The sequence below is a fragment of the Scatophagus argus genome, chromosome 16 (assembly GCF_020382885.2).
Source record: "Scatophagus argus isolate fScaArg1 chromosome 16, fScaArg1.pri, whole genome shotgun sequence".
NCBI classification, from domain to species: Eukaryota; Metazoa; Chordata; class Actinopteri; family Scatophagidae; genus Scatophagus; species Scatophagus argus.
In genome coordinates this window covers 11,453,438-11,477,360 of record NC_058508.1, presented here as the reverse complement: position 1 = coordinate 11,477,360, position 23,923 = coordinate 11,453,438, and the positions used below count along the sequence as shown (strand labels likewise).

The 23,923-nt window shown below is 40.5% G+C and overlaps 1 protein-coding gene across 1 annotated transcript; it reads left to right on the top strand.

The window, feature by feature from the left end:
- The first annotated feature begins 4,518 nt into the window (after positions 1-4,518).
- LOC124073044 (voltage-dependent calcium channel gamma-1 subunit-like) lies at positions 4,519-16,275 on the top strand. The gene is made up of 4 exons (XM_046414943.1): positions 4,519-5,054; positions 13,644-13,718; positions 15,593-15,730; positions 16,043-16,275. Exons 1-4 carry the CDS (start codon positions 4,814-4,816, stop codon positions 16,273-16,275), a joined length of 687 nt encoding a protein of 228 aa, XP_046270899.1. The 5' UTR covers positions 4,519-4,813.
- The last annotated feature ends 7,648 nt before the right edge of the window (positions 16,276-23,923 follow it).

Genomic DNA, 23,923 nt, shown 5'->3' with positions numbered 1-23,923 from the left:
AGGGGACTACAAAGTGAGTAGGATTCATCTTCTGGAAACCATCAATCTCTGTATAAAATTAAATTTTAATCCATCTCAGGAAGTGGTGGTTCAGCTGACCAACAAAATGACCCACACATCTGCTAATGACATGCAATTTAATAGGACAATCCTCCAAGTATGTATACACACACAGATGTAGACGATTTATGCCAAAGTTCGTCTCAGTGGAGCTTGATTTCCACTGAAGACCTTTGATGGCAGTGTTTCATTCAGATTTCCGCAGTTGACCTTCTCTGAGTTCTAAACGGCTCTTCAACCCGGCTGCATGAGAGAGAATCGCTGTCATCTCAGAGTGAGCTATGAGCCACTTCAGCCTCGGAGTCTCCGTGTTGTTTAGCAAAGAAATAAATCGGTCAGCTCCATGCTGATGGCTGCGCTCTTAAACCAAAATGTTAAAAAGCTGTCACTCTCGCTCAGACAGATGCCGCCTGATCAAATGGAGCCATTTTTTTAGACCTCGATAGTGACCCCGCTGATTCAATCAGTGAGCAAAGGGAACCTTTCTTTTAGAAATATAGCGAGTGAGTGGGGCTACTCAGGGGAGGTTCAATTCTTTGAATGAAGGCGTGTCCACATTACAGTAATAACTTCATTTTCTTTGCTTTGCAAGTCACTGGAAACTGACCTATTCAGTCCTTACAGAGGTGCTGCTGTATTTGATCATATGCAGCTGTGAAGGATAAGCAGAATATTACCTGTACTGAAGTTGCGGTTTGTGTAGTTCATTTAATATTTCAAGTGCTTTAGTATTTATTGCTTGGATGACCATAAGGAGTGAGGCCTCACATAAAAATAAAAACTACATTACCCTGTCTGACATATGTAATCATGCAGGTGAGATTTCAGTTTGTTTAAAGAGGAATCAGAGCTGTTTAACCAGCTGGGACATTATCTTTTGACAGTAATATCTGATTGCAGAACAACAACTACATCAGCCCCTTGTAATTTCCTCCTAATTTCATATTTCTTCAGTGTGTGCTCATTAACTCACAATTCACCGTCCCACATCACCTAACCTCTTGCTTCATGTAGATTGATAGCCAAAGCTTTTTACTAGAACAGGTCAAATGAGTGCGGGAGGCATCACTGAGGCAAACATGCGTGGTAACTGATCCTGCTGTTTTAGAAGAAGAATATTAACGTGACCCTCATAGAAATTGCCTCCGGGCATGGGTAATCTAATTTAACTTGAGTAATGTTGCCTGTCATTAGCAAATGAATACAGCTGGGTCCCTTTGAAAGCTATGCAATCTATTCTGCTATGGGTAAAATTAGCCACCAGTTAAGGTTGTTTTTCATCCTGGAATACGAATTCTAACAAGGAAGCTGGCAATCGTAATTGAAGCTAATGGCTGCTGAGTTTTGACGTGTCAATCCTGATTTCAGCAGGAGTGATGCATGTTTCCGTCATTGCTCAGCAGTGCTGGTATTGAGAACTTGCCAGTGATACAACTCAGACCCAAAAACAGTTTTGCATTATGCAAAACATGTTAAGAGAGAAAGCATTACTTTGCAAATCTTTTTCAACCTCTAATCAACTGAACACAGTACAAAGACAGGATATTAAACATACAAACTCATAGTTTATTGCTTTTTTAATTATACACTCAACACTACAACATGTTTCAAACAAGTTGGGACAGCAGCAACAAATGTTGTTTAATTTTGTTTGGAACACCCCACAGGTTAACAGGATACCTAACTAATGGGTTAACTGGTAACAGATGATAGTATCATGAATGGGTATGAAAAGGGCATCATCAAACGTCTCTGTCGCTCACTAGCAAAGATGGGTCGAGGTTTGCCCAGTGCCTGTGAAAAACTGGCAAATAGTCCCACAGTTTAGGAAAAATGCTTCTTAATGCACAGCTACAAGAAATTTAAGGACCATAACTTTCATCATTTACAAACTATAATATCATCAAAAATTTCTGAATTTGGAGTTGAGGTGCCAGGCCAAAAACCACAACTGGCAACTAAAGAAAAAAGCTAAAAATCAACATGTCGGATATCACCATATAGACTCAGAAACACAGCACATTGCTGCCTCTACAAATGCACCTTCGCTACGCAAAGAAGAGAAACCCATTTTTCATCAACATCCTGAAATGCTTCCAGATTCTCTGGATGTGAGGCAGAGTGGAGGAGCGTGATGTGGTCTGACGAGTCCACAAAGAGGTAAAGCACCATCCAGAATGATTCCAGCACAAAGCAGCAAATATGACATTGTTTTGCTCCTCTAAATTTATTTGACATATTTAATTGCTCACATTGACAAGACATAATATATAGATCAAAATAAAACTATATCAATCCCTGAGGGAAATTACAGAATCGGAAAAAAAATTTGTACATTAGAGTACTCAGCACAGAGTGTTGTGAAGAGGAAAAAGTGATGGAGCACAGTGTTAAACATGCCCCTGACCCAACCTTTCTGGAACTTGTTGCAGGCATTGAATTCAGAATGTGAGTGTATATATTAGAACTGTGTACTGTGTTCACATGAACACAGGGTTTCTGTGTTCTGCATTTTTTTGTTTAGGTTTTTCAGAGCATCCCAATTTTTCTGGAATCTGAGCTTGTATTTCTGGTAATGTTGATGACAGTTCATGCTATAATCTGTCATCAGCTTTCAGATCTTCTCACTCCTGCTCAACTGACATGAAGTGATCCCTCCTGCATGACACACTTGAATCGTCAAAGTCATCTTACCACAGCTGGCTGTTGTTCAGACACTCTGCAGCTGTGAGGTGTTTGGTATGTCCACAGTCACTGGGGGACCATGAGCAAATGAAACAAGTCTGAGGGTCATCCTGTAAGACAGGCTGTGCCAAAAGACCATTATTACACACTTATTACAGACAAGCGGTTGCTCTCACAGCCTCAGCAAGGGACTCCTCCTCTGGGAGAAAAGGCAGTTGTGCTGCAAATGCATCCAGGTGGAACGTGATAATGAACACAACCGTCTCTCATCTCCTCTCAACCCCCACCGTGGGGTTTCTTTTTTCTTTTTTTTTAAGCCAGTGAGTGAGATGATTTATCTTTAATGATCAATTTCCTGGTTCAGTTAGCTACTGATGGTGTTTACAGAAAGCGTTTTCTCTAACATTTTCTAAAAGCTGTCATACTTCAGACTCCATGTGGTGTTTCTGTCCAACTCTCTGCTTTTTACGCACGCAGAAACATGTTCTGTGTAACTGGTGTAACTGGCGTACACAATATACAAACAATCCAGGCTCAATCTTTCTCTGTTTTACACTCTTTTACACACACACAGAGACATACACACGCACGCACGCACACACACCTGCACATGTGTTTCAGCATTGTATTACATTATATTATATTACACTCTCCCTTTACCTCTTGCTTTTAATGTCTTTCCATTTAGTGTGTTAAAAGCCCAGAGCTGTGTGAATGTTGTCAGGGCTGAAAATGGGCCAGAGTCCTGTCTAAAGTGGGGCACAGTCGTTTATAAAAAGCTTGCCCATTTACTCTAGCATTTCAAAGGGAAAAGGTTGATTGTGCCTTTGAGATGTATCAGCTTTTTACAGTAATTTTTCCCCTCCTTGAACCATGCAATGTCATTTTGTTAGTAAAGCCATCAAAAGCATGTGTGTGTGCTGAATGAGATTATTATCTCAATAAATTGCAAAACATAGAATTAAAAGTCTGAGATGTTGGTTTACAAAGGTGAAAAGACTGTAGTTCCAAATGCAAGTTAATCTGTATGCAGGAACATTCAGAGGGCCAATTCATCAAACACAGATTAAAGTTCTAAAAAGACTTTGAGAACTTACTCTTCTGCGCTGACAAGCATATTCAACCTTTATAAACTGAACATCACATTTTAGAGGTCTTGTGTCGAAGCCCCTTTTCTGGCTTTCCGAATCTGGATCAGCTGCTGACATCAGGTGGGACCCTTGTCTCAAGCTTTAACTGCTGATTGGCTGAATAAGTAGATCAGTTCTTTCAGATGCAACTAATAAAGGAAATCTCCCCCCCCCCCCCCACGAGTCCCCCGGCACACAGCGCCTGAGACAATTGAGCTGGAAACGGCTCAGACTGAATAAGAATATGACAGAGATGTGACAGAGGGTGTTTCAGATACACGAAATACAGATAACACCAGTATCTGGCATGGCAGTGAAATATTGAACAGCACTGTCAAAACCTGCCACAAGTTTTCATCAGATTGTCTTTGATGTTGCAGTTGGGAGAGAACAACTGGAACGCTCACAATCAATAGACTGAGTCTAAACTTTAAATCAAAGTGTCTTATCTTGACTCGACTGTTGTCAACACCACAATGGTCAAGTAATGGGTGTAATAGGTGTGAGCACTTTCCAGTACATCTTCATCCCGTGGCTGAATGGCCTCAGCTCACCAACAGCAACTAGGGAGGGAGAGGAGGAGAGGAGAGAGGTAGAAACTAGGGCACTGTTATCTGGCCCCTTTTAACTAACCACCAGACACAAGGCAGAGAAAGAGAAAGAAAGAGCTGTGGACAGGAGAGAAGGAGACAGGAGAGGACCTCAGAAGTGTAGTGAAGCTGTAGACAAGAAGAGGGGACCTCTGGAGTCAACACCCGACGTCAAGGAGCCGAAGACAAACAGGACGAAGGCAATCTTCACTGTCTTGCGCAGTCTTTGCATCACACACACTCTATCTATACACACTCGCATTTCATTCACTCGTGTCACACACGTGCAAACCACAGGCACGCGCACGCACACACCTCCACAACTTGGCACGCACATCCAGCATCAACATGTTTGAGGAGCAGGCGACCAAGGTCAAGATCACATCTGTGGTCATCTTGGTGGGCATGTCGTCCATGCTGGCGGCTGTGGTGACCGACCACTGGGCCGTGCTCAGCCCCCGGGTGGAGAAGCTCAATGCTACCTGTGAGGCAGCCCACTTTGGCCTCTGGAGGCTCTGCAAGAAGAGCATCTTCATTGTGGAGGAGGACCCTCAGGGCAAAGGCTGCGGCCCCATCAGCTTACCTGGAGGTACGGAGCCTCTTGATCCCACAGCTGTTTGATCGTATTTGTATTTCTGTGCTGAAGCGTCAACATTTCTATTAGCTTTCAAAGTGAATTTGTTGTGTGGCTGCTGACTGACAGTTCTCCTGGACTGAAACATTCCTGGATGCAGTGAAGAGTGTTTCTTTTGCCATATTTAGAAAAACACAGTTGCAAAGTAGATTGGAACCTGTGAAGAAATATTTATACTGCACTTCTGCTTTATGTGTCTGCGTAAACGCTCAGGTCAAAGCAAACAAAAACAATGGACTCGAGCTGAAAATTGGTGTGTCTGTTATCTACTAATTTGCCTCACAGTTAGAATTAAGACTTTGTCATGTGTGGATTTCAGCTGTGCGGAATGAATTTGTACATGAACAAATGTTTGACGTACATTCTTGTACATCAAACCCCGAAATCTTGTTGCTTTGACATCTAAAAATTATTCTAAACACAGTCTGAGTCAGAAGTGAAGAAGTAAAAAGAGATGGTCTGAGCCTGAAATGTCTGTACATAAGAGCAATTCTGGTCCGCCGTTTCTTCTTCCATTTGTGTGTGTGTGTCTTCCTCGTTTCCTCTCATCACACACACAAAGGCACATACCAGCACATATGTTGGCATATGTGTGTGCATGTACACATATGGAGGTGTATCCGGACTGAACGTGTAGTGTGTGTAGCCAGCTTCACGCTGAACCATCATTATTTTCCCCAGAGGAAGTCTCTTAACAGACTGCCAATTAAGCCCAGTCAAAAAGCTGAATTTGGGTGTGTAATAGAAGAGTATTGCTGCTATACTTCAGAGTTAACATGACAAAAACATAAATCTGTCTGGGCAGAATGACTCTCAACATAAGATGAAAAACAAAATCTATTTTACCTCACAGAAAAGCCAACATTACTCCAATTTTCCTCTATTTTTTTTTGCCTGATTCCTCATATTACCACAGGAAGTTGGATTATTTGTCACCGTACTGTCTGACTCTACATATCAAAATGTAAGACGATAAAATGTTATTGACTTCATCAGCTCTTGATCGGTCTGGCTCACGGGATCGCAGCAAATCTGAATGGCTTTGATCAAACCAGACACAAGACTGCCAAGAGTCAAATCAAGTCAATTGTATTTATGTAGGTCAATATCACAAATCACAGTTTGCCTCATGGGGCCTCATTGCCATGCACCTAATTTAAGCGACATCTTCTAATGCCACTGCTAAACCTTTGTTCGCACAATGTTTAAATACACCATTTTTTGGACCAACTTGATGAAAAAGAAAAAACTGAAAAGTGGGAGAAGCTGCTTGGTGCAGAATCTGTGTTGAAAAAGCAAAAAGGTGAAGATTTTATTCCTCTTTTCATAAAGTTGCATGAAGTAAGCGATTTGAAAAAGAAAATTTAGGTTACAATCATTCTGTCTTCTGCTACTTCAAAACAGTCTTGTAGCTTTAATTACAAGCTCTGTTAGGACAGAGACGGCCCTGGGGTAAACAGTATCCTGATGGCCTCTGGCTGTGTTTACGTGCCTTGCAGCCTAACAGAGAAATTTCACTTTGACACTAGCATTGACTTTAGCCTGCAGCTCCAGCACCTCAAGATGAGTACAGGCCTTAATGAAGTGTGGCTTCCTGCTCCAGCTCATGAGTTAGAGTACACCTGGGAGACTCAGGAGGGATGAAGGGGACTGGGGAAAAAACACAGGAGTGAGTGGGTGGATGGGGGCAGGGATGCCTCTGATGGGAAAAGTGGCAGTATTTTTACAGTGTCCAGAGTTTTATGTATTACATGTTGTGGGAAACAGAAAGAGACTGACAAACAAAAGCCGTGACAGCTTTGTGCAGCATGTGACATCGAGGACAACATTTCTGTTCCGACCTCGTTGGAGATTTCTTCCCCATCCACAAGTCAATCACCTGTCAAGGACATGTTGTGGCAGGCTCAAAACTCAATATGACGAACAAGTCACTTACAACCTCCACAACCCGACAGCAGCACAATAATATAGTGTCCTATCTGTGCAGAGTCCCAGCTGCTTCTGTGATGTGCAACACGACCTGGAATGGACAGGACTGACTAGAGAGAAGCCACCTGACAGACTGAGGCTGTCGACAGCTCACCTGTCTTCCATCCAGCAGCGAAGGGAGTTCAGCTCAGTGCACAGGGCTCCACCTTCCCTTAGTCTGCTGCCACCTGTCAGAGTGTGTGACAAGAAATATCAGCTTTTTTGTCAGAGACCCCCTTGGCTACCTTCCCAGAACCACAGTGGCATTTCAGTGCTTGACTTATGAGGGAAAATGAGTCATTCTCTCATAATATCTGAAAAGGTCTAGTCATTTGGCATGTGGCTATGCAGCTCTTCCATTTGCTCCCACGCCAGACTCAGTAGTTTAGTTATACAAGCCCATTTATAGCTCCCCTGCCGTCGGAAATGGATCCGTGGGTGTGGTGGTGTGTCCCTAGTCCTCTGTACTGTCTTTTACATCATGTAATTGTAAAGATGACATTTGCTGAGCTACAGTTTCTTATTCAAAAAGTCAGTTTTCAGAGATTGTCCTCACCAAGCGAAGCTGATTGGCCAGGAGAAAGAGTCTACAAGTTTCCTCTGAACAGGTGTTTTCTCTAGTGGCACTCAGTCGGTCAGTTTGCCAAGCTGGTGTAGTTTGACTGCAGAGACGATCAGAAATAAACAGAGCCACTATCTGGCTTCAGCCAGTTGAGTGATACAACACTTGTTACACTTTGTTTCTAATTTCACATGTATAAGAGGTTTTTCACATGAAAAAGCCAACCTTTAGAGAACAGTTACATGCATACCCCCCCTACCACCACCTGTAGTGCAACTTATCCATCTAGATTGTTTTAGTTTGAGTTTTGGAAAAACTGGCATTTTTTATTTCTGCTGTCTCTTAAAAATAATGAAACTAGATGGCACTTTGCTTATGTACATGAACTTGCTCACAACAAGATCTATGGGTTATCTGAAGGAACTGGATCATGATTGCTGTTGAGTTTTTCAAAGGTATAATTTGGGTGTTTTTTCGTGCAAGGGCCCATCTAGTCCCATTATGTTTAAGAGACAACAGAATCTCCAAAACACAACATCTTACCCTAAACAATCCAGATGGATATATAGCACTACAGGTAAGAGAACCGGATCCTGGGGTGCATTGGCCCCTTAACACCTCATAACAAAGACTGTGTAGATTTTATCCTTCAGTGTAACTTGATACCCTCAATATACCTATTCTTCAATGTATTCAATTATTTAGATTGTTTTGGTTCAACTAGCAACAAGTCGGTGGTACAAAAACACACTCAACAGCCATCCTTCTGTAGGATGTCAAAAACCAAGAAACAGAAAACAAAACAAAAACAAAAACAAAACAAAAAAACACCCCCCGGAACATTTTTTGATGGTTGAACAAAAGGAACCGATGGTCACCAGCTAGCAATATCACACCAGCATTGTCTTATCTGCTTTTCAATTCAAAGGTGCACTGGAGTGTTTGATGGTGTTAAAAAGATCCTGAGCTGATAGTGCACTAATAGATTACAACCTTGATGAACGGTATACCCAAGCAAGCAGCGGTGATTGGATTTAATGACACACATTTGCATTTTTACAAACAGAGGCGGAGTTGGTTGTCAAGAGGCACATACACAAACACTTTTTCATATAGGCACAATTACACTGCTTCCGTGAACGAGCTGCATCACAACGGCAGCAAAGCTGTGAAGCCAAATGACTTTTGAAATTAGCATCCCACAAATGACGCATGACAGCTTGAGTGCTGTAAAAATCAAACAAACCCTTTATGGATCACACCGTGTTGGTCGTCTGGGAAATAAAAAGCATAAATGGTGCTTTTGCATGCATGTGTGTGTGTTCCTACATATATGTGTGTAAAGAAGCCAGGGAGTGGAATTTATTATCAGTTGTTATCAGAGTTGTTTTAGAGCTTCCAAGTGGTCAGCTATGTTGCATTCTAGTTCGACAGTGGAAGGATGTTTCCACCAGAGTACCATCCAAATAAAATGTGCACCTGCTCTTTCAGTGGTGCAATGTCTGGCTGGTGCCCTAAATTCATACCCCTTAAAAGCACAATGATTATTTCAGAAAACCAATAAAAGTGAAAATTCTGACCCAATCACTTCCCAATATTTGAAATATATTTAGTTTAATATTTAGATATAACTGTGACTGTTTCTTGCAGAATAACATGCTAGGCTGTAGTTTTGTGGTGACTATGATGATGATGGTCAGACTCAGATGTTTTGAATTGAATGATTGTCATCGGGCCCCACAAACACACACACACACACACACACACACACACACACACACACACACACACACACACTCAGAGCTGTGGTTCCATCACTTTTGGGGACTTGCATTCATTTCCTGGAGGCTTAACCACCACCAAACCATAACAATAAACATTGCTTGCCTAATCCTAACTTCAACCTAACCTTAAAGCAAGTCTTCTCCCTAATATTTAATGACTCACGTTGTAAACCCCTACACACACACACAGGCTCAGGCTTTGAGGACTCTATGGTGTTGCTATGTCCCAGTTATCAGAGCTCCTGGTGGAATAGCCATTCAATCGCCACCACCACCAGCAGCCATCCTATTCACATTGACCCAGAATTAGTCGGTCATTCTGCATGGCTAGAAAAAGAACAGCCCTCCCCCACTGCCACATCACCCAAAAAAACACATTCTACGATGCTTCCACACAAGCTATAGAAGCTATTCCCAAGACCAAATGTAAATCATCCGCACAGCTCACATGTCCAAAACATGGAAGGAGGGACACAAGCATAAAAACTGTGGAAGAAAGAGGAAATCCATAAGAAAACTAAACTGAAAGAAGAATTAAAGAAAAAATTGAAGTGGAAAAGAGACACAGGTATAATTGCAGGTGGAAAATGGATAATGGAGAGGAAAGAAAGGGTATAGGAGAAGCTGCATGTCAAAGAGACGAGGTGGCAGCAGTTTAATGGAAAGAGGCGAAACTAAAATGACAGGCGATACTTCGTCCTAATCACTCTCCCTCCCCGGAACTAAATCTCCCCATTAGCCCGGCCGCAAGGTCAATTATATGCACCCAGATGTTCACCTCCTCAGTGAATATTCACCATCTGAAGTTAAGTTACAAGTCAGATTTATTTGAAACTACTTCTGGGCAGTGTGTGCTCTTATTACAAAATGTGCATTCATATTGTGGTTTGGCCTGGTTTGGTTAGCAACAGACTGACAGTTAACTCCATTACAGTGATAATTAACAAAAACCCACTAAATCTCTAAATATGTTCAATAGCAATCGTTCTTTCCAGAGACAGACAGCATTAAACACCAACTGTATCAAAATATATTGGTGAAGCTGACAGAAAAGATGAGATGTTTTTATGAGAAGTTTTGTTTGTTTGTTTTTTTTCAATGCAGCAGCTTCATATCCTGTGCTGCACATATAATATCAGTACTATACTGGCAGCACACAATGCACAGTCAGGACTCAGGAGTATCATTTCCACTGTTCAAAATGCAAGTTTGTCATGTAGTTTTGGCAACCAACATTTTACAGTCTGTACCTGCAGCTCTCATTGTTTTATAACAGTTCTAAAGAGAGTTACTGCTCCCCAGGCCAGATGGTGAATCGTGGTGGTTTAAAATAAATATGCAAATCAGAACATGTTCCATGTCTCCATGTATTCTATAAATCATTACCACCAGACCACTACACCAGACACTTTCTGATAATGATCAGATAAAATCTTACAAAGGACAAAAAAAATGTTGGACTTGGCCAGATTAGATCGAAATTTAGTTTAGTTTAGATTAAAACTACACAAAAACAGTTTTCTTTAACAAAGAAATGCCCAGACTCTCTCTCTATCGCACACCAACATGTTAAAAGGGATTTTTTTTTCTTGTGACTCTTGCTCATGGTGGAAACTGTTGTGACTCTGTGTTGAATATGTAATAAAAAATAAAAGATAAAAAAGAGTACAGCATAGACGTACTTCACATGACAGGTGCTCTGACGTTACCTCTGTTACGATTTGGCAGTACATGAAACTGACTTGACAGACCAGCTGATATGGTGAAGTTGAGTAAATATGATAAAAACTAACAACATTTGACCCAGGACTACAACTCAGATTAAAAAAAGAATGGCTGACCAAATTGACAGTATAATGTGGCGTAAAGACTCGAGAAAAGTTCTCCAGTTTTTTGGCCTGGCATACTGAGGCAGGGGCCAATCATACCAAACTGGTTAAATCGTTTGGATGAATGATATGTGTGCAGCTGCTCTTCCTGTCTTCTGTGTTTTTTAGCAGAATTTGCAACAGAGCCCGTATTAATTGTCGGCACTGTTTAATTTTACCGATGTGATCTGATGTGAAACGGTTGGACTCCACTTAACAAACTCACCTTGACATTCTCTGACACTACAAAGAATTTAGTTGAATCTGCAGCTCATGTCAGCTTTATGCAGCTTAATAATGATTTTCAAGCTCATTGTTTAGCTGTCCATAACTTGTCCATAACAAAGCGTTGCTTTTCGGCTGCAGCAGACAACTGCTCTAAGATAAAAGCTCTAAAAATCATTAACTGCTCAGCACCATACATGCACAATTTTTGAATATAGAGCAACTAAAGCTCTATATCTCTGGACTAAAATTGGACTAAGTTCAACAGGTGGTCAGAAATATGAGCTAATGATGCCCTCTAACTGCTGGATGTATAAACATGCAACTGTTTGCTAACAAATTCGTTCTATAATATGTCGACGCTCTCTTCACAACTTTTTTCCAAAGCTCTGAAGTGGCCAAAAATGTTGCAGGTTTAAATTGACGAAATGTAGAAACAAGAAACTTGCTTTTATATACACCTCTGTGAAATCAAAGACCTGTACTGTTCCAAAATTGTGGAACACTGTAAACCACATTAAGTGCAATGCTAAAATTGGATCGCCTGGCCAGTGGTGAATTATATAACCTTAAAATCATTCAGTATCCTTTTCTTTCACGGCTCTCTACATGATCTTTCTTAATTCACTGGGATCAACGCGATAACTACAGTGATGCTCCTTTTGTGCAAATCCAGCCTTTCTGTCTTGTCTTTGTTCTGTGGGCAGATAATAGTCGTCATGGAGCCTGGTGTAAATCTTTTAGCTACGCCCAAACACTTATTAGCTTAGATCAACTTAGCCCCAGAGGTAAAGACAACTAATGAGAGAAGACTAATGAAAATAATATATTTACAAATCCAGGGAACACTGTGACCCCGCCTCCGGTTCTCCCCATCACCAGCCCATCCTCACACTCACTCACTCACACACACACACACTCCACACATGCATATGCACACTCCTCTTGATATGCCTTTACATGGGTAAATAGATAGGACTAGGCAAGACCTGCAGCAGCCTGTTGCTAGGTTACCTCTTTAGTGATTCTTTCTCATCCTGGATAACAAACAGCTCCTCTGTTGCCTGGTACACATACACACACACAGAATGTGCACACATAAACACGCACAGACACCACCACACGAACATTGTCCGTCTCTGTGTGGACAGAGAGAGAGCACCTGTCTACTTTATGGGTTTAATCTCAGCCAGAAAGGATGGTGAGTGTAGGAAAGAGGGGACACTCGCTTGGCCTTTACGTCCTCTCCACCCCTCCTTCTCAGACCAGCTGCCCTCAGAGACAACAAATAGATAGACGGATGTGTGGGCAATGACTGCAATCGTTTTTCTATACCGGGCTTTATTGAAGATTGCGGTCAAAGGACTAGTTTGGGCAAGCAAAAAGCACAGAAAAATATAATTCCTGTGTAGAAATGGGTGTGAACTGATTTCTGAGAAGTAAACACAGCCAACACGGAGGACAGTGCAGAATTTGACTTTAAGACATTTTTATTTTAGCCTGACATCAAGTCAGAGAACACTTCTATGATTTGGGGGAAGTGTCCAAACATGTCCAAACCAAAAAGTGTCCAACATGACCAAACGGACAACATGAGGTAAAGATAAAGATGAGAAAACACAGCGTGATCTGATGAGTGTAAAATATTGTAAGCTGTGCCTGGAATTTATTTCCAAATTACGGTACAATGTGGCAATTAAAAGGTTCACTGTGAATGATTTAATGAACAGAGGGCCTACAAAACCTAAACTTAAATTTTGAGTTCATAAATTTTTACAGATATTTGTCATTATTTTACAAAGTGTAACGTTTGAAAAAATGTGTTAGCTGAAAAGGGAACTGAAGGAATTGTAAACCAACTATTTACAAGACTAGCAGCTTCACAGCAAACCAGGACCCCATGCTAAAGTAAATATAAAGTTATAATATTTAATTTCATGGCTGTGTGTCTCATTAATGTGTATATGTTAGCTTTATAATGGGGTCTATTGAGAGATGTAACCACATTACATTAGCAGTGCAGACACACACTCAGGGCTGTGGATATAACCTGCTCTCTCCCTCTCATCTCTCTCTGTCTATCACTCCCTCACCCCCTTTCTCACCCTTCTTTCTCTCTCCCCGTCCTACTCTGCAGCAAAAAACTGTTCCTACTTCAAACACTTTACCTCGGGGGAAGAAGCTGAAGTTTTTGAAGTCAAGACACAAAAAGGTGTGTGCCTCCTCAGTGCCATCCACAACGACATGAACAGATGCAGATTTTTTTTCAGACCCTGATTCTTTTCTTTTGACTGCCTGCGATAAGAAATACAACAGAAACCATTTCCAGCAAAGAAAGAGGAAAGAAGGTGTACTATAATTTTCCCTTAGGATATAAGCTCAGATATCACATACCTGTAATCTACGAATCTAAGCACAACATGATGAAATGCAAGACCTCTACAATACACAAACACTACAACCTGGTCTTCCACTCATTCCTTTCTTGCACAACTAATGTGCAATAGGAAATACAGAAACAAATTTTAATGCTGTCTAGAGTACTTCTTTTTTCAATATAATGAGGAAACGTCTGGACATAAACTCATATCAGATATAAAAGAAACCTCCAATATCCTCTGATTTGCATCTTCTCATCTTCCCCGATAAAGCAAAATTGCTGTTTTCAAAGTAAATGTATTCCATGAAACTGCTCCTTTGTTGGCTAGCTGCCCCCCTCAGCTTCTGATGAGGGACAGAGGAACAAACAGGGAAGAGATAAATCCCCATACAGGCAGGCAGGCACAGATCATTGTCAGACATTTAGATAACTTGCTGTATTTAAACCGTGTGTGCAAAATGGTTAAATAAATAACAACACACATTTAAAATGATAGTACTAAAGTAATTAAGTACATTTACTTGTGTACTGTGCTTAAGTACAATTTTTAGGTGCTTGTACTTCAGTAATGGTCCTTTATACTTCTGCTCCACTACATGTCAGAAAGCAACGCTGTGACAATTTGTTTTTGGAACTGAAGTCTTTCCCTGCACTGCATTTAATTGAAAAGCTTTAGTTACTTTGCATATTAAGGATAATAAAAGAACAACTACATAAATAAATAAATTGTAATGTGTTATTATGGAAAAAGACTTTATTAATCACATGGAGAAATTCACAAGCTATCTGGTTGTATACAAAGTAAAGAATTTGCTCCACCTTATCACAACAGTTCTACATACTAATGCATAAATGGGCCATTCTGTCTGAGGAGGACTTTGTTTTCTTTTAATTTCAGTACATTGTGATGATACTTTTAAATTTGTAAGGCAGGATTTTCACTTGTAACCTCCATCACTGATCTACTGCAGCAACAGAAAGAACTACAAAGAATGAAATACAGTAAATAAATAGTCAAATCTGGACTCAGGGCAGAAGTGAACAGGATTAAGCCAAAACATGCGTACATAAAATGCAAAACAACATTCACAGAGAGTGTCATATACACACACACGCTAACACAGACCAACAGTCCTCGAACAGACGCGGAATGAGCCCGACCTGCACTGTGTGTGAGGATATTTTGCACCTGGTGTTACTCCACAGTCAGGATACTGAAATGGAACAGGATGCTCCAAGGATCATTTCTGTCACAGTTGGAGTGTTACAGAGAAGGAAAGACTAGATTATCTTTATCCAACAAACAAACAGGCGTGCGGGAAGCGAGTGAGAGATGTTCAAATCATGTTGTTATAAGCCTGCAGCAATCTTATCTGTCATGCAAATGGAATTATTGCCAGTTTGGATAAATGACTGTTGTTTTTATAGTGAAGCTAATTTAAAGGCTAATTATCTGTGTCATAACTCGCTTGAGTGCAATACTGAAACAATTATTATGTAAACGATACTGCAACCTTCCCTTCTGTTCCTACCCACTCTCTCAATTTTTAATCACTACCACTTTGCTGTCTCCCTCACCATTTTTCCTTATTTCTGCTCTTCACTTCTGTGTCTTTGCTTCCTTTTACCATCTCTTTCAAATCCTCCCTTATTTCTTTCCTTTTTCTTTTTTTCTTTTTTTTTTAAAATCTCTCCTCTCTCCTCAGAGTACAATATCTCAGCTGCAGCCATTGCCATCTTCAGTCTGTTCTTCATGATCCTGGGCACCCTCTGTGTCATCTTCTCTTTTGGGAAGGGGCGGGACTACTTGCTCCGGCCTGCTGGGATGTTCTTTGCCTTTGCAGGTCAGGCAGACCAAGCTTTGCATGGTACTCTTGTCTTCTCTGTGTTACGACTAGAAATGAGGTGTGTCATTATCACATCGACCTTTTCTTTTGGTGATGATTTTAGATAAGTGCTGATGGAGCTGATGTAGTTCTGGGACAATAATTTCAAATGTCTAAAATGATAGGTGCAAGTTCCAACATAGCATTGCGTTACTGTTACAGAGTCAAAGCTAAAATGAAACTATTTTGTATCGTGGAACTGTAACAGCGACAGAATTGCCATCAAAGTGAGCGACGCATCTGCTTTCATCTCTCTGTTTTTTCACGCAGGCCTTTGCATCATCATTTCTGTTGAGGTAATGCGCCAGTCCGTCAGGCGCATGATTGACAGTGATGAAACCATCTGGATTGAATACTACTACTCTTGGTCCTTTACGTGCGCCTGCGCCTCCTTCACCCTGCTCATCCTCAGTGGGGTCGCCCTGCTTCTCATCTCCATGCCCCATATGCCACGTAACCCCTGGGAGACCTGCATGGACGCTGAGCCTGACAGCTTAGATTAGCCACTGGTGACATGGCGGTGACATGGTGTCTGAAAGCCCGGTTAAAATGACAAGAAAACACAAGTGGTTTTGCATCTTTTACCCCTTTAACTACCTATCTTATCCCACATATTCACCACCACTGCAAGCTATTTTCCAAAGCATTAAAGTTTTTAGCCTGATTTTCCACCTTCCATGTCCATTGATTGTGGTTCATGTTAGTAAAATATTAAAAATTAACTTGGAGAGACTCACGTTAGATAACCAGCCACAACAACACAACACATTCTCTTGACATGTTAAAGCAGCTGGAAGTAGGAATTGTTCTGAAAGCCGAGGAATTAAAGCATCTGAGTCATCTGCCGTAAAGCAGCGGCAGCATATATCTCATAGTGCAATGCTTTCCAGCAGCAATGACTCAGTTTTAAGATGCTGGAGCTTTTCCTCAAGCACCTGAACACACCAACACACTAAGTGAGCACTGCCAATAACTGCATTACCAAGTGACTGAAAAAGCAAGGTTTTTCCTTTTGATTACTGATTTTCATACTGTATTAAAATTTATTGGAAGCAATGGATGCCAGGAAATTAAGAAAAGATCAATGTAAAGACTTATGACACACTTTGGGAAACGTTCAAGTACAAGGAGTTTGCAGTAAATGAGGAAAAACACGCTTCCTTTAAAACTTGACTAGAAAAGACCCGGTCAAGTGCCTCTTTTAAGGGTTTTGACACATGTTGGAGTATGTTGAATGCCATATTGTTCATTAGTGGCTAATCTGATAACATCTGAACTGTCAACAACTGAAGTTAATCCTATTGTATCTCCCATTCTAACGAAAGTAAAAGGATTTTCAGAAGCTGCTTTATACTGGACAAGACTAAATTTACTATGAAAACGAACAGGCAGTACATAATCTTACACTAAGATGACCAAGGAATACAAAACAAGATACAAACAAGATTTAAACACTGGACTCCAACAGTGGGCTAGCACACCAAACCAGATAAAGACGGTGAGCATTCTTACCGTAACGCTTTGCTTTAAGTGAAGTAGTGAATCGTTGTCATGGACTACTGTCACCGCAGTCTTTGCTTTTCTCCAAGGACTTTCTGCAATCAATCTGTGCCATCGATTGTCTAGAGAGAGTCCACGTCTGATACTTCCTTGTTGACATCAGTCATTTGTTTCAGGTCAGTGTTCAATTCCACTGGTAACCCAAGTCCAGGAGCTTGGATCCAAAATATCGCCCATAGTATTTGCTGAGTATATTGCTGGTTATGCTTTATATGTTAGAAAATGTACTCTGCTTTTAGTGGGCATATAAGCCCAGAGATAAATAGACCCAGAAAATAACTGGACCATTAACTAACCCCCTATAACTATTGTCCAATCACAGTTTAGGCAAAGTAACAAGGGGCAAGTCTGCCAAGCTAAATACCTGAAACCACATGCTGAAGTAGTGTGTGAAGGGCTGTAAGAGCGATACCCTGTATATACAGGACTTTTAAAACTCCCTCAAAAACTGAACATCCCAGCAGAAAAGTGTAAGATATTGAATAAGTAGGGTGTTCATCAGCTCTAATGTAAACTGGAAACATCAGTCTGTTGGTACAATAACAGGAAACCAACCCTGCTCCCAAAGTCAGTGGAAAGTTAATGGCTCAATCCTGCTTGGGTTTGGGAAATTTACACCCCCAATAACCCCAGCCAAACCCATTACTGGAGATAGCATCATGTCCACTAAAACTTATGTGCATTGAAAATAAAACAGTGACAACAGTGTAATCGATAAATCATAAATCCAATGTGCTTGTCCTAGTATGTAAGCTGATTAGATATACAGGGTTATAATGAATGAAGCAAAAAGTCGATCTTACATTTTTCCTTCTCATACTCATAATAGTATACATAATCATCATGTCTTCTACAAGGATCATCAACTGGTGAGGATGCTAACTTTTTGCTTGGGTTGCGCAGCTTTAGCATTCACGACCCCAGTAAGACAATTCAGCTGCAAACATTAGGCAGCTGGAAACAGAATGACGCTAACATTCACTTAGCTAACTTGCCAACTACAAATATTAAATTGAGAAACAAATGTCATTTCAGCCAAATGAAACAAGAAATGAGAAGCTTGCTTCCTGTTTTGCCTGAAATCAAGGTCCGGACTATTGTTGTAAAAGTGAATATGAATTCCACTTGTTAAAATTGTAATCTGCTGTGCGAAAGTGAGAAGCTCGACAGGCATAGCAACAGTAACTAAGGGGCTTTGTGTATCAACTGGTCAACTGAAATTTGCATTATAAATATCAATAGAGAACTTCTTTCATATTTAGAAAAAATGATAGATGTTTGTGAGATTTTTTTAATTTCATTGCTGTAGATCATTGTATTGTGTTTCTTTTCTTTTGGGACCATATATGCCTGAAGCTAAAATATTTAGGATAAGCAGCCCTATGACACAGACGACTTCATTTAATTATTGCATATGATTTTAAAACAGAACTTAAAGCTTAAATATTTTTTCTGTTCTGTGGACAACTACATTCGCTGTCACATGAACACAGATGTAAAGGCTTTTATTCTAAGTTGCTTTTTAATTATTTTTGTGTTGAAATTATAGATGACCTTTTCAGTACTAACACATTGAATAAAAACACAAAAATCAGGTTTCACTTGACAGCAATAATTTTTATTTTACATAATTTTTTTTTTTCCTGTGCAGATCTTACACAGGGGTCGTTTATTGTTAGCACAGCGGTCCTCTATGTCTAACATGTTGTTTTTCAGCGAGTCGCTCTGGCCCCGGAGTCATTCAGCCGGTGCAGGTGCAGTGAAATTAAAGTTCCATAAATGATGTTTTCACAGGGGAAAACAAGAAGAAATGATTACATTTAGCTCTGAGGTCCTTCTGAAGGGAACATTTCCATTTTTCTTACTGCAATCACAAAAGTTACTTGCTGATTGTACAGGTTTGTACTTGAAAAATGGTGAAAGAATACCTTTAGCTATGTTTTTTGTTTTGTTTTTTTTTTCATTTTACTGACTATTTTATACAATCTACATGAATCCTGACAATACATTCAGCTGGACAGGAATTTAAATTAACAGCTGAATCATAATAGATAGGAGTTTCATACACAGAAACTCGTCTAGAGTTTAGTATTTCTTGTAAACAATTTACCTGGTTTGTCTTTTATTTTAGAATTATAAGAATTGTGATTAAGTACGTGTTTATTGTGGGGTTTTTTTTCAGAAGAACTACAAATAAAAAAGGAACACTAAGAGAGTCAATAATTTTGTTTGATGTATGACTTCTTGTGCACAGTAAAAAGCAATAATCCACTTGACTTTGGTTTAATTTTGGCACAGGGTTAGAGTCTTCTCCCCCCATGATGTTTTTATACGTTTACCTATAAATAGAGTCAACGGTTGTGCATTTATTCAGGAAACAATAGACATTTCAAGTCTTTCTTTACTTAGAATTCAACTATCCTTGCGTCATTGCTCATACATTCACAAAGTCGCTTTGGTCCAGGAACCTCTCAGACAGAAAATGTGGTTAAATCAAGAGACAAAGCTGTTGGAAATGCACCAGAGAACTTATGCAGTGCAAGTTAGGGCTTTTCAGGAGTGGATGTAATAGATGCATGGAGCTTCCTAAATCATTCATGAGACCTTTACCTTAGAGCAATGAGAGCAGCATGGGTAGAGCGTACACAGCGGTATATTTACTCTCTGCCGCCTACATCGGTTTGATCCCTGGAATTCCCTCATGGTTGTGTTTCAGACTGTTTTCTCTAGCACAATACCTTTTTTCCATATATGTGAGAAACAGTCGGCAATTAAAATAACACATAAAAATGTTGTGGATAACACATTAACTTGTACATAGTCCAAGGCTGGAGCACAAAATAGTTGGTAGAGCATATGGAAATTAACAACTGATTCATTTATTAATGCTGCCGGCTTGCACATAATGATTTGAGTGAATGTTGACTACGCACACTAACCTGAAAAGCCACTAAACTTTGTGCACAGGCAAATGTGATTCTGTAAATAATTTAAACTAGCTTGACAGAGCAAAAAAGACAAAAAGCAGACCTCATTAGGATCTCTGCAGGGAAACAGACAGTATGAGATTTGTTCATTACAGAAAATGTAACAAATTATATTAAATATCTCTAATCGGTAGAAAATATGGCTGTATTGTATTTTCATTCCAAATCTATGCATGTACTTCTATTTCTGCCCAAATTATTTTTAGTACCATTTACAAAATGATTGCACTGAAATACGCGATGAATTCCACTGGAAAAGAAGAAGAGAAAGAATAAGAAAGTATTTTACTGTGAATTAAATCTTATCAGAAATGCTTCTGGACATGTGTCCACTGTAGTCTCAGAAACTTCACTGGTTTGTCTCACCTTTGTGTCACTCGGTCGATGAGGAAAGCTGACGTTTGCAGGAGTCATCCGACCCTTTGAGTCACAGTGCTATGAATGTAAAGCTGTCAGTCGCTTTCCTGACCTCTGACTGAGTGCTGTCAAAGCTGTTACTATTCTCTACACACAGCAGTACAGTACAAGCATTTTCCATTCAGCTGTGTCCCTCAGAGAGTGTATGAGCTGGCAAAAATGTTTCAAATACAGGGGTTAGATTTCTGTATCTGGTGGGCAGGGAAGAAATAGAACACAAAATGAGACTGGCATGATTGGTCATGGTGTGGAACAGGACTGATGACAGCAACAGAAAGACACAGAGAAAGTAAAGATGGACACAAGCTGGCCTTGGAGACCTACTGACAGAAGAAGACACGATCCTCCATAGAGCTGTGAAACGCTGCAAGCAAAGCAAAGGAAAGCACAGAGACAGATCCCAAACACTTTAAGACAAAGTGCTCCAAGTGAAATACTTTGCTAAATTGAAAAACAAACTAAAATTGCAGCTAAAATTGCCCTGAAAGCTGCTGTTTTCTTTCTTTTCCAGTGTCCAGTGTGTAACTTGTTGGTGCAGTGCTTTAAGCCCTCTGTATGTCACACATCTTTACTTTTCATTTTGATGGTATTGATACTTTGTCTTGTTTTCAGACGTTATGTGGCCAAAAAAGTCTCAGTGGATTCATTATGACGAGACTGAGAGCAAGTGTTTGCCAAGATAGCTGACTCTTTACTCTACTGAACTAAGCTCTTCACTTCAGGGAGACAGTGACACAGACACTCAAGTTGAGCCTGAAGTGCTACTTTCACCCTCTCTCTCTCTCTCTCTCTCTCTCTCTCTCTCTCTCTCTCTCTCTCTCTCTCTCTCTCTCTCTCTCTCTCTCTCTCCACACTGTTCATATAACAGTGTATTTCTCTTTCCATCAGTCAGAGCTTCCTCTGTTTCCTTCTGACGCTCAGCCAGTTTCTCTTCTTCCTCTTCATCTTGTCACTCAGCTCTCTCTGCTGCCTACACTCTTTTCTTCACATCCCCTGTTCCCACTCTTCAACCAGATTCATTTTCCTTCTCTGTTGTTTTCTGATCTTTTTCCTCTATTTTCTTCATCTTTGTCTCTTTGTGTCTCTTCATTGCCTGGCAGCAGATTATGCACCACCCCAATCTTTCTCCTGTGTGTTTCCTTCATTATTCACCCCGTTTCTTTGTTTTCCCTCTTCTGAGTCGGCTTCAATCTTCTCCTCTTTTTTCCTCCTCTCCTTTTCCTCTATTTCCTTTCCCCTCTTTGGCACTTTCTTCTGCAGGCAGTGACAGTGAACCATTGGTTCATCTCCACCTTCTTTCTATCAGCTTTTTCTCTCCGTCGCTCTCCCTCTCCCTCCCTCTCCCTATCTTTCCGTTCCAGTGCTCTCTCAAGCAGGCACTCTGCTGCCTAATGACTTGGATCGGTAGTGACTGTTGAGAGGAGATAGACCTGTAATAAGGCAATACGACCCAGTGCAAGAGTGCAACGCACTACCAGTGCTTCATCTGTACGTACGAAACACTGCAGGCTGCACTCTGGCCTGGAGGCAGAGGAGCTGACGGAGCATGGATGTGGAGAAGAAATGTCCTCTGGGTTGTGAGTGCTTGACTAAATCACATATGTTTACTGCTTTGATATTGGAGGATAGTGGAGGACAAGTGTTATGATTTTAGAAGGGGGGTGGGGTATTTCAGCAAATGAATATGCAGGGGAGGGTGAAGATAAGGGAATAAACAAGTGTTGGATGTATGAAATATATAATATGTATTTGATATAAATTATGCCACTGAGTTGCCCAATACAGCACATATCATTATTTAACATCTTCATTCTGATCTGAGGTGGATTAAGCAGATTTAACACCAACACTGCCATTGCTTTGAATTATCAGCTCAGATTCACATAATTTGAAGTAAAATTTAATATTTGTAGAATGTGACATAAAAAAGACATTTCATGCATCCTCAAGGACATTTCAGCATGAGGATAGGAGGAGGTGGGGATCAAACCGCCAACCTTGGGATCATTGGACAACCAGGTCTACTTCCTGAGCCACAGCCGCCTCCGCCCCAAATACGAAGACACTCAGATAAGAAGATGCATTTCTGCTGCCTCTGGACATGGTTGAGTCAACTTGTTTGCGCAAATGTCCCAACATGTCTAAAGGCAAAAGTGTTCATAATAGCCACACTTAGTCACAGACGAGATGAATCATACAAATGGGGATAATGTACTGTGTGTGCAGTCCTTCCTCAAAGGCCTTGTGTGCACACAAGAAAAGTTGCCTTTTAAACTGGGCATGATAATCTGACTGATAGTTATGGAAAAGTACAAGAATTGTCAGAGATTGGGAATTTGAAATGCTGCTTGATTCAAATGTTTCCAAGCTTATTATCACCTTATAATAATAATATCACCTTAACAGTGTGAAATGATTCGTGATCAGTGTTAGGGGAACACATTTAAAGAAGCAGACATTTTGGGAAATACTTGGGATGCACATAGTTTCTCCCTTGACAAGAGTCAGATGGGAAGATTCAACCACAAACCATGTTTCTAAATGGCCCACAACCAGTTAGCTTAGCATAAAGACAAGAAACAACTAGCCTGGCTCTGTAAAAAGCTAAAAGCATTTAACTACCAGCATCTCCAAATCCTGTTTTTTAAACATGTTATTGTGTTTGTTTAATGTGATATCTTATTGTGTAAGTCAGCCTAATGGTCTGGCGTGTCCATCAGTTATGAGTCATTCTGGTCTTGGCCAAGAAAGAGTCAAGCTCAATATTTCCCTTAAAACAGCAAATTATCATTATTCATACTTTTCGCACTTCAGTTTTTATATAAATTAAGCAGACTTCTTTGCCCTTTTGTCATGGTTTGAAGTGTGTTTAGTTTGTTTCCTGTTTCATGTTGTAGTTTTCCTTGCAGTGTCTTTGTCTGTTTTCCTTCCCTTTTTGATTGCTTGCTCCTCCCTGATTGTTTTCATCTGTGTCCAGTCCCCTTTGTCTCTATGTATTTGTGCTCTCCTCGCGTGTGTTTGCCAGTTTGTTTGGTCTCCGCGTTCGGTTTCATGCCTTATCTGTGATCTGTGTTCCTTTGCCCCTTGTCATCCCTGTATCATCTGTGATCCCCTTGTTTGCATTTTTGATCATTTCGTTGTTTTTGAAAAATTTCTACCTGGACTCCCTGCCACCTTGTTTGCTTGT